Source organism: Cephus cinctus, unplaced genomic scaffold (assembly GCF_000341935.2).
Source record: "Cephus cinctus unplaced genomic scaffold, Ccin1 Ccin1_scaffold0230, whole genome shotgun sequence".
Classification (NCBI taxonomy): domain Eukaryota; kingdom Metazoa; phylum Arthropoda; class Insecta; order Hymenoptera; family Cephidae; genus Cephus; species Cephus cinctus.
The window spans coordinates 531,107-542,104 of NW_014332946.1; the positions used below are offsets into that span (position 1 = coordinate 531,107).

General features: G+C 39.1%; 3 protein-coding genes across 6 annotated transcripts in view; 1 reads left to right on the forward strand and 2 right to left on the reverse strand.

Moving 5' to 3' along the window:
• Positions 1-9: 9 nt before the first annotated feature.
• On the reverse strand, positions 10-1,345 carry LOC112494052. Its single transcript, XM_025082941.1, has 4 exons — positions 1,297-1,345; positions 1,152-1,214; positions 330-1,088; positions 10-248 (listed from the first exon to the last, which is right to left on the reverse strand). Exons 2-4 carry the CDS (start codon positions 1,186-1,188, stop codon positions 10-12), a joined length of 1,035 nt encoding a protein of 344 aa, XP_024938709.1. The 5' UTR covers positions 1,189-1,214; positions 1,297-1,345.
• LOC107265551 lies at positions 1,214-3,386 on the forward strand. 2 transcript variants are annotated; one of them, XM_025082942.1, is made up of 5 exons: positions 1,214-1,760; positions 1,823-1,959; positions 2,021-2,150; positions 2,211-2,341; positions 3,206-3,386. In XM_025082942.1, the coding sequence occupies exons 1-4, from the start codon at positions 1,305-1,307 to the stop codon at positions 2,331-2,333; spliced, it is 846 nt and encodes a 281-aa protein (XP_024938710.1). In that variant the 5' UTR covers positions 1,214-1,304; the 3' UTR covers positions 2,334-2,341; positions 3,206-3,386. The 2 variants fall into 2 exon arrangements, with proteins under 2 accessions (XP_024938710.1, XP_015590621.1); XM_015735135.2 differs by lacking the exon at positions 3,206-3,386 and having other exon boundaries at positions 2,211-2,371.
• The window catches only part of LOC107265704 (28S ribosomal protein S34, mitochondrial), a 9,704-nt gene continuing 1,033 nt past the window's right edge, over positions 2,328-10,998 (reverse strand). Inside the window, exons 2-10 of one of the 3 annotated variants that reach the window (XM_015735424.2) lie at positions 8,872-9,166; positions 8,605-8,775; positions 7,183-8,526; positions 5,786-6,541; positions 4,910-5,075; positions 4,475-4,832; positions 4,029-4,382; positions 2,881-3,061; positions 2,328-2,796 (exon numbers count right to left, since the gene is read on the reverse strand). In XM_015735424.2, coding sequence (XP_015590910.2) covers positions 2,398-2,796; positions 2,881-3,061; positions 4,029-4,382; positions 4,475-4,832; positions 4,910-5,075; positions 5,786-6,541; positions 7,183-8,526; positions 8,605-8,775; positions 8,872-9,165 — 4,023 coding nt within the window. In that variant the 5' untranslated portion in view covers position 9,166 and the 3' untranslated portion in view covers positions 2,328-2,397. Of the gene's footprint in view, positions 2,797-2,862; positions 3,085-3,519; positions 4,383-4,474; positions 4,833-4,909; positions 5,076-5,785; positions 6,542-7,182; positions 8,527-8,604; positions 8,776-8,871; positions 9,167-10,998 lie in introns of those variants that run through there. The other 2 variants (XM_015735425.2, XM_015735428.2) reach the window with 2 other exon arrangements.

Here is a 10,998-nt window from a genome sequence, read left to right on the forward strand (position 1 = left end):
TGAAATTAGTTAATAGAACGTTGCACGGCTGGGTATCTCCCAAGCATAAAGTTCGCTGCAGAGTTTAAGACCGACGGTAAATAACAATGCTGACTGTATCAATGATCTTACGAACGGATCTCTGCTCAATTGATTGAACAGACATATTACCGAGCAGGTGCAAAGATTATCAAAATAATTGAATCCCTTTCTGATCAAGTAACGATCGAGTTTACGTTGTTTCTCTTCGGTACGACGTTTAATTAATTCTGAAAAAAAATTATATGTAGATAAGAATTTTATGTCAATTTTATGCAATAAAGGAATTATCGAATGATAACAAAAGGAACCTTTATATCTTTTAAGAGGGCACTCTGGATCACAGGGGGAATGTCTTTGTGGAATTGATCTTCCTCCGGAACTTGGACCAGCTTCTTCTTCCATTTCCTCTTTTGAGAAAGTTCCAGATTTACTTTGAAGTTTTCGATCTGAATATTTTGTAGTATTTATGTCTTCACGTTGTCTTGCATGAGATGCGATGCTAGTTGCAGCTTCTTCTCCAGATTTACTTTGAAGTTTTCGATCCGAATATTTTGTAGTCTTTATGTCTTCGCGCTGTTTTGCACGAGATGCTATGCTACTTGCACCTTGAGATCTTCCTTGAATATTTTTGTTACTAGATTCATCCTGTTTATCTTCGCGGAATATAGCTCGAGATACTTTTCCAGACGCGGCTCCAGATTTTTCTTGAGCATCAACGTAAGAAGAATCATCCAGTTCATCTTCACGTCGTTTTTTTCGGGATGCTGTGCCAGATGATCTTGGAGATATGTTCTCCACGTCGGACTGCATGTCTTGCTGAACATGACGATTTTGATATTTCTTATCAGGACTTCTACCAGGAGTTGATACATTTTGCTGAGTAATATTGTTGTTCATTTGTTGTGTTTGTGGACTTGACTTTGATTTAAGCGTTTCACTATTTGCTCTTGTACTTGAATCTTCTAATCTAGACTCTTTTTTTATAGGCTGGGTTCGTTTCGGTACTGTATCTTTGTTTTTTTCTTTAGCCGCAGATCTCAAAGCTTCTTGTTCCATTAATATTTGAGCTGGATTATGAAATTTGAGCAAATTAAAAGACAGACAGAAATAAACGATTTAAAAAGATCTACCTCGCACAACAGGACAGGTATCTGGACACGTAGGCATTTTGTTGTTTTTTTAATTACTGAAATCTGTAATTTTATAAAGGTTATAATTTTCGAATTTATATTTAACTTTTATATATATGGCCATTTATATCATGGAGAAATTTACTTTTAAATATGGCTGCTGTGTCAGCTGACACACGGCAACAGAGAAATGAACAGCTATTGAGAAAACAAATAAAAATAAAATACAAAATGGCTCTCTCCCTATCTACCTCGTTGCACTTCTCCTCAACGTCAGAAAATCAGTCAATTTCTGAAGAACAGAATGAGGTGGAAATTTGTTTTTGTCCATTTTCGGATTCTGACAGGGACTTTGATGAGTTTGAAAATTTAGAGAGGGAGTGTGAAGAGGAAGAGGAAGAAAGTTTCTCATTATGGGAGACTATTCTACGCGAGACGGAAGATGAATTGGCTCCTTGTAGAGAATGGATTAATGAACAAGAAGAATTGAAACGTAAAATTCCTCATCATGATAGTCCAGCTCATTATTTAAACAATGAGATTTTTCCTGTTTTACTTCCGGCTATGGAAAATATGTTGAAACAGGCTCGTCAATGGAATGTTCTTCGCGTATGGTTTTATATTATATTAATTGTTGTACTGATTTTTGTATGAAACTGATTTTCATTTAGATACAAAAAAGTCGATTCAATGGACTCGATTATCTGGCAGAAGTACTGTGGAATAAAAGTCCCAGGCATCCAGAAAGATCAAAAAGATGGCTAGATGTATTTAGCATTCCACCATTTAGGATTTGGTTGAAGTTAAAGTAAGATTTTGATAATAAGATTAATTGCCATTTCAATTACAAATTTATTATACTCCAAAAGTCCAAGACCTATATATCCAAAATCATGGCTATGGACCGAAGAACAAGCTGCCCTTATTTTACAAAGATGGATTCGTGGTTGGATTGTTCGCAAACAAGAGGATGTACAAGAGATGCGACAATTTTGGAAGGTATTAAAATATCATTATTACTTAAAAGCTTTATTTCTGTGTTTTTCAAAATTTTATCAGGCAATAAGGACTGAGAAGGCTAAGGACGCCTCTTTGGGAACAGGACAAAGGAGTGAGGATGAAGACTTGAATCCATGTGACCGATACAAGTTATCCATAAAAAAAAAGATTAATCCATTTTGAATTAAAAGGTAAACCTATATTTCAAACCAACTATACAATTTTACAGGTAAAATAAACAAAAGTTCTATTGTTTAATATTGGCGTACAAGATAGAATGAGTAGGTTTACCCATACTCATGGTAAATTCAATATCTGGTTTCTCCCCCTCTTTTGCAGGTCTATATTTTTTTATGTTCGAGTTAGTAATATTATAATGCAACTGCAATCTTGGCTCCTCTGTGACAGGTGTCCCAGCAGCTTTCATATCTCTAAGTACAAGTTCTTTCAGCAACGGAGGAAAGTCTACGGTTCTTGGTAGTATCACTGGATTTGTCTCTTTAGGAGGTTGGCAATACTTGTATTCCTCATCTTTAGGAATAAGTATGTAATCTGCCTTGTAGCTAGATCTATCTATTTGCACAAGATTTTTATCGGTTATACCCCTGAAGGTTTTCTGAACAAGAGCAGCAACCTTTCGGAAGTCCTAAACACACAATAAAAACAATTGTCATTTAATTACATTTTTTTTAACAATTACAAAAACACTCACTAAATGAGCCCCAGATGCGTTAGGCAATGCCGCAACTTTCACAATTTTTATATAGGTTGGTTCGGGATACTTTTGAAATCTGTTTCTGACTATGATTCTACCAACACCAAAATCTTTCAAATTACCCAAAATTTCCCACAAGGTTTTACCCTTGAAGTCAGTCTTGCGACCAATATATTTTATTGGCATTTTGCTTAGACTCAAAACACAGATTTTAATGGGTTAGCATAACTGTTCTGACAAAGGTTAGAATCATACAGAATATTCTACCATATTCCACAGCTGATATAGCAGTGTAAAATAGCGCTCGCTGTGTAACTTATAATTGAACCATTTGTTGTAGGAGGTCAGCACTTGCCGGTCAGTTACTTAAACAGGAGGACGTACTGACTGGTATGCGGAAGAACATATGTATACCTATAAATTTTATTCTACAATAGTCGATTCTCAATCGAATTTTTGGACGCCTACATCTTCCATTCTTCTTTCTCTGTTGGAAAAACTTTGTATTAGGATCGACGGCTAACGACGTTTATTCCTCGTGACCGTTTAAAACCAGTGACAGATTTTTGAGATTTTCAATAGACGTCATGTTAATAATAACATGGATCTTATTCTAAAGAGAACATGAGAAAGTAAGATAACAATATATGTATATAATGTATAAATGTTTTATTTGTCAAAAATGTAAGAGACTGCAAAGAAAATGCATTACTTGTCGCTCCGGACCGTGAATGGTCCGAATCTTACGATTAATTACAATCGTCGGAGTACGGTATTAATAAATCAGTTAAATACTAACGATCAAACATTCTAATACAAATAATAATCTATATACATAAAAAATAAGTTACCTCTTAAATAATTAGAATTCGGTCGTTCCAAGTTTGACGCAAGGAAAGATGTGGACCATATAAATTATATAAAAATCGACCAAGGAAACACGTTGTCACGATACAATTGACAATATTTAAAATATCGAAATAGAGTACGAGTCCCAAGTACCTGGACCGATTCGAAAGAAATAAATAAAATATAAATTTTCTTGTTGAAATTCAAAATTGTAGGCAACAAGTACCTATCGAGTAGTAAGTACAGTGGCTGGACACTTATTAGCGTCTTTTCGTGAGTAAAATAAATTAAAAAAATCAAATGAAGATCAATACTGATTAATGATCTGTTGTATCCAGTCGAGATAATAAGACACCCTAGCATAGACTCCAGGAACACCAGCTTGGCCGCATCCTATACCCCAGGAAACGACTCCTGCCAGTTGCCAGTGTCCTTGTCTTTCGCAAACCATCGGACCGCCGCCATCACCCTTGCAGGCGTCCTTACCCTCTTCGCCGCCGGCACAGACAAAGCCAGGATGAAGATTGAAGCTGGGTCCAAGTCGCGTCTTTCTCATCTGATGCTCACACAGAGCATTGCTGACAATGGGGATGTCAACTTCCTTGAGGATATTTTGGTATTTTCCAAAATCCCCAAAAGCATCCTTACCCCAGCCTGTTGTCCAGCACCTGTCACAGGAACAAGGTAGGGTGAGTAAGGTCTAACCTCAAAATCATAAAATAATTTTTCTTTTCAATTTCATACAGTTATCGTCACTGACCTGGTACCACTGAAGTCATCATGCTTGTCTGGCAGACAGGCTGGACTGATGTGTGGATTTTTGTCGAAGTCAACGTCGTGGTCCAACTTCAGGATGGCGATATCGTTGTACAGGGTACCTGCGTAGAAGTCAGGATGCACGTAGACGCTAACGATGTCCCTTTCGATGTAGGGGAAGAATTCAACATCGTGATTGACGTCCCATTCGCCAAGGCGAGCGCGCAAGTCGCGACCAGCGTGGGTCTTGACGCAATGAGCTGCGGTGATAATGTGACGTGGAGATATCAAGGTTCCTCCACATACATAGACACTCTCGGTAGGGTCCTTCTTCAGGATTGCTACTTGCCAGGGATATTCTCCTGTGATAGAATCAACCAAAAAAATTAGTCGAATTTGAAATTGATTACGACAATTTTTAAGGTTTGACGATCCTTACCAAATTCAGAATCTCCGTCTACGTATACTGGAGTCTTGATACGACCATTGATTCCTTGACTGTGTCTCACGCCGCATTGACCTGGACGGGGTCGATTTCCGGTTATCTGAGGTCTACGACAGCACACGTGTCGTGGTCCACATACGGGAGGACGTCCGAATTGTCTCTGCGAATCAAAATTAATAGAATTTTATTTATCTATCGATCAAACAATCTTCATGGTCCAAAATCTCCATAATATGTACAGGTCATGCCATTTTTTTCTTGCACACCAAGTTGACTTCCGGTATCATTTTTGAGATAAGAGATAATAGAGATACGATACTAGCATAATTCAACAGTAACCACGAAATAAAATAAAATAGTGAAATAAAAATATCAGTTAACTAGCAAATGAGATTCAGCAAGCTCAAGAAAGATTAGGCATTAAACAGGCAAGAGTGTACGAAAGCGCAAGAGAAAAGAAAAAAAGTCCTTATCATAACGTTACAACAAGTCAGGCAGTATCGTGATAGTAAAGAGTAGCAGGTAAAAGTCAAATTTGTCAAAAAACCCCCAAAAAAGCAAAAAGAACAGTAAAGTATGTAAAGTAAGTATGCCGGTAAAAACCAAAAAAAAAGATGCTGTTAGAAAAGTTAGTCATCTGTCAGTTTCAACTGTTATCAGCGAGCGATAAAAATCATGACTCCTGTATACGTCAATGATAAAAAAAGACTGTTGAAAAAAATCATCATAGATCATGATGCGTCGTAGTCGTAGTTGTAGTCGCTGAATCCGTTCAGGTCGCTATGCGTCCAGGAAGTCAAATTCTGGAACATCTCCATGTAGCAGATGAAGAAGGTGACGGATGTGGAAGGATTCATCCTCGTCTCTTACCTCCTGGACCATGTCATGGCTAACAGCATCCCGTTTCCTCCTCTCTGGGAAAGCAACCTTCCCAGTACGACCTTGATCCCTGTTATCAGCCGTATTGGAATTTACGATTTTCTGTACGTTTTGGCTGCCATTGGGATTATTGATTTTTGAATTTCTATAATATTCATCTCCGTAATCAGCGTAATCTCCGTTATTGTAATCGTCTTCGTAATCGTTTTCCTGCCTGTAGTAGTTACCGTAACCACCAAACTGAGGTTTGCCATAATGATGATGTGGTTTTTCATGATAAACTGGACCACCATAATTTGGATAATAAGGTTTAGGTGGATAATGGTGTATAGGCTTTTCGACGATTATCGGCTTTTCGTAAACAGGTGGTCCAGCCGGATAATATTGAGGTGCGTAATGTCCTCCGCCATGACCGAGAAGAACTTGCTTCTTGTATGACAAAATGTCGCCGAGTTTGTGTACCAGGCCTTGATTGGGCGTCACATGTAAATTAACAAAAGGCTTAACGACCTTCTCGCCATATTCGTCCTTAGTTACTTGTACTGCCACCAGAGGGTTCACCGAGACCAGGCCAAGGTTTATTCCTTGAGCTCCGGCACCGTATCCAGGGTATGGATTTAATAACGAGTCACCTCCGTAAGGATTGATCGGGTAGTTTCCACCAGCTGTTTGTGGCAATCCGAAACTCACTCCCCAGGTTGGCTTCAGGTTCAGTTTAGACGTATCCAAATCGCCAACGATCAGACGCTGCAACGAGAGAGTCAGGCCACGTAGAGTTATCAGATTCCGAGATTTAAAGGTTAGACACGTTGGTTAGCTAAGTATGTAATTTCAAAATAAAAATAAAGATTTTACAAAATTTCCATTTTTTTCCAATACTTTCGTTAATGGCTCCAGTGCATCGAATTGTACAGGCAAAAAGAAATGTATATATATACATATATATATAATATAAAATGACACCAACCAACATGATAAACCCCGGAAGTCCTCTACTTCGTTGACTCTAACGATTTTCCAAGATCCGATGGCTGATCGATGGATAGACAAATACTTGCGATACTTGAATGCTTTTGGACTTTGTTTCCTAGCCCATTTTTGTACTCTGTTTTTTTCCTATTTCCCATCTCGTGCCTTGTATGTCGTCGTGCAAGTAGAATAGGTCTGTGATGTATGGTCTTGTCGTTTTTCTTGTCATTCAAAAAAGTGCAGTAGTGCATTTGGAATTAGGGAAGCATTAGGAAAGCATTAGAAAAAAACCAAAACCAAAATTCTATATATATATATATACAATACTAGAGTGTTTTTTGTGTAGTATGATATGGATGTTTATATACTATATACATAAGTTAGGATGAAAATTTGGAAAAAAAATTTGAAATACTTACGCCCTGTGCATTTGCCTTTTTGGTGGCAGGTTCGTCTGCTGCTTTTGCGTCTCTCTTGGCTCTCTTGGTATCCTCGACTTTTTCTTTTTTCTCTTTCGAGGCTTCCTCAGCTTTCTCGTTGCTGGTTTCTGTCTTCTTTACCTCTTGCTCTTTGGTTTGTTCTGCCTGTTCCGTTGCGTTTACACCTTTTGGTACACGTACCACGCTCATGCTACCTTTACCGTCGGTAAGGACGACCTCTACAGTTTCAGCTTCAATATCTTTGCCGAGGTTACGAGGATCTATTGCTAGATATAGATCATCCTTGCGTCCAATTTGATCGATCGTTGCACATTGCTCATATGGTACACAGACACAGTCGTCGTAATTGGATGAGGAAAATCCATTGTCGAACCCATTGCTGGAACCGAAATTGTTGCTGGATCCAAAACCGTTGCTGGATCCAAAATTGTTGCTGGATCCAAAACCGTTGCTCGATCCTAAATTGTTGCTGGCTCCAAAACCGTTGCTAGATCCAGAATTGAATTGCTTGCTACTGTCATAATTATTTGAAAATCCTTTTCCTGTATTGGCGAAGATAGAATCCTGCTTAGGTTTCTCATAACTGGGATAACGATCAGCATAGTTATTGCTGGAGGCAGAAAACAGACTGTTCCCGGAAGACGCTGGTTTGACCTTGAAGGCCTTCTTGTATCCCTCAAAATCGTTGTAGGAATTGCCGTAAGTGCCGCCACTGCCATAATTGCCACCATTGCCGTATCCGTAATTGTTGAATCCATTGTTACCAATGGGACCAGGACCAATGATGGGACCAGGTGTACCAGCAACGACACCAGGATTATTAACAACGACAGTCGGTGACTTATTGTCACCGACGCCTCCTTCTCCATGATGATAATGATGATGAACGTGTTGCTGAACACCAGAGCTAGCCTGCTGCAGCACCACCTGTTTCTTATCAATGAACTTGTCTTCGTAATCTAGCTCGCCATCGACCCCGGACTCATAAATAGGTTTGGAACCGTAAATTGGTCCAGGTTTCTTGAAGCCTGAGAAAGGACCACCGAAACCAGGTGGATGACTTCCTGGATAAGAAGATGGCGGACCGTAGCTGGGACCAGAGAAGGACGGTGGTGGACCGGAGTAAATAGGACCAGGTGGTCCGGAACCGAAACTTGGTGGAATTGGAACTGGTTTGGGTGATCCATATGGTCGCTTAATGGGAATTGCTGGTAGTGGGCGACCAACTGGTTTAATTGTAACTGGTTGCGCATATATGATATCGTGAGGTTGGATGTCACGATGTGGCGAATAATATGGACGTCTGCCCTCCAAATTTTCACACTGTAAGGAACCCATTTTTTCTATTAATTTACTCAGTCAATTATAATTATTATAATTCTTTTTTCAAGGTACACTCACGTTCATCAGACCTAGTGAACACAGCTTGTCCTTAATATAAGCACGGGCTATAGTGTCGTTTCCAAGCTGAAGTGCATTCTTGACATCAGGATCAGCATAGACCTCATCGTAACCTTCCAGATTTCTTCCCTGTCGATTGGATACCAAAATATCATCGATCACAGTGTCCACCTGTAAAAACAGGATCATTCATTTATTAGATCATTGAAGTATACTATGGGCAATGTTAGACCAGGTTGGGTTAGGCTTAAGAATTTTGGGTCTTACCGATTGCTGGTTGTACTGGCCCAGTACTTGAGCTACTCCACTGGATCCTTGCTGAACATTAGCAGTGTACTGTTGCTGCTGCTCCTTCAGGTCATCGGAGGCATCGAAGGTCAGTGGATGATACGATTCTTGTTGGGTATCAGCTGCAGCAACTAGGTCCTGTCCCTGCCAGGACCATTGCTGTTGCTGACTGGAAGATGATGCTGCCTGGGACGATGACGATGATTGGAAGGCTACTTGCGATGTCAGGCCCTGAGCCACTAGGCCCATCAGAATGATGAGCCGCATTGTCATTCTAAAAAAAAAAAAAAAATACTTTAAATCATAATTCTAAATCAGGCACGATCATACGTCATGGATAACGGAAGTTCTCAAGAAATATTCTGTGAAAGTTTACAAGACCAGTATCCCACCAGGCTCTTCCGTCTCGTCAAGTCCGAATGACTGGCATTTACATTCACGCGGAATTTGGATAAATGAAATTTTGAACGACTCGACGATCACGTGGGAAAAAATGGTTTCTTTGCATGAAATTTAAGAAAAAATATTCTCACAGATCCTTCGTGGATTCTGAGTATTTGTTTCTCTGAGAAATCTGTTACAAGGTCGACGAAAACATAGATGGCGGTACGTGCGTTGGCGTTTCGGAAAGTATTATCCAAATCTTTAATGGGGTCTATCAGTGCAGACCAAAGAAGCATCTCGGGCATCTCTAAGTTTGGATGAACACGAAAAGTATTTCTGATGGAAAGATGGCGAAAGTATCACTTCTTCTGTGCTGTTCCAACGTCGAGAACCGATGGGACTTTCCCTCTCGACTTTCTTCTCGTATTTCTGGCTCTGATCTCATAACGAAACCATACTTAAAAAATCCAAGGCGACTACTCACGACCGTCGTGAAAATGTACACAAACCTACAGAAAGTCGAACGAATTTCGCGACGTGACCCATTTGAGAAATGAAGAAAGTGGTGGAGGGTATACTTAAAAATGGGGAAAATAATTTTTTTTTTCAAATTCCTGGACCAATCGCACACGCTCGTTAGAGTTTCTAAGCAGGGAAATTAAAATCGTACGATGATCATCACAGGACTTTACATTCAAATCGTTATTAATTTCTTTTAGTTGGCATTAGCAAATCCGAAAAAAATGTGCATGAACGCCGCAATCCTGACTTGTTCCAAAATTCATAAAACCGTCTAGACATTTGCTAATGCCAAAAATATTACTTATAGCTATATCCTTTTCTTTCTTTCTCTCTCTGTCGCAATTTCTCTATAAGCGCCCAACGAAACTATCGCGTGAAAGTGCATCTCTCGCCTTTCTCCAGCTACCATTGTAAACGTCACGTCTTTACAAAATGAACAGTCTGTACCAGGTGAATTCATTTATGAGAAATTTTTATTAGACAAAAATACGAAGAATCACGATCATTATTTAAAAATCTGTTTTTACCTAATTTCACTCTTTTTTTCATTTCTCACTACAACATGCACCGAACTGCATTCTTGCACGTTCCCACTGCATTATCAGGCATTTCGGCTGTAGATATCAACGAAAGTGAGAGGAAGTTGGGTGAAAGTTAATCGATTGGATCCTAACGATGTAAACTTCCGCAGCTGGTATGTGCGTCACGCATAATTTTCTTTGCTACATGATTTTCGTACGGAGAAAGCAGTGACGTAACGTGCACCACAAAATAAAAAATTCCATATATTAAAAAAAAAGAATATCGATACATTAAAACAGCCAATGACAAAATATGTACAGAGACAAATACACGTTTCATAATTTTCAATTATATTCTCCCTCCCTCTCTATGTCGCAATTTTTGTCAAATTTACCAATTCTCATATCCGCTACGACAGGCCGTAACTCATCACATTTTTTCTTCAAGGTTCTCTACTATTTTTCAAGCCGAAAAAAATGACTGCCAATCATCTAGGTAAATAATAGATATTTACATACCGTTTCTAAAATTATGTCAAGTTCACTGGAAATAATTATATATATATATATATATTTTTTTTCTTGAAATTTACGGAAATTTGACTTGCGTCGAGTCACGTGCTTTTTATTATATCTTCTGATGTAGCCTATCATCCCCCCCCCCCCCCCCCAACATCCC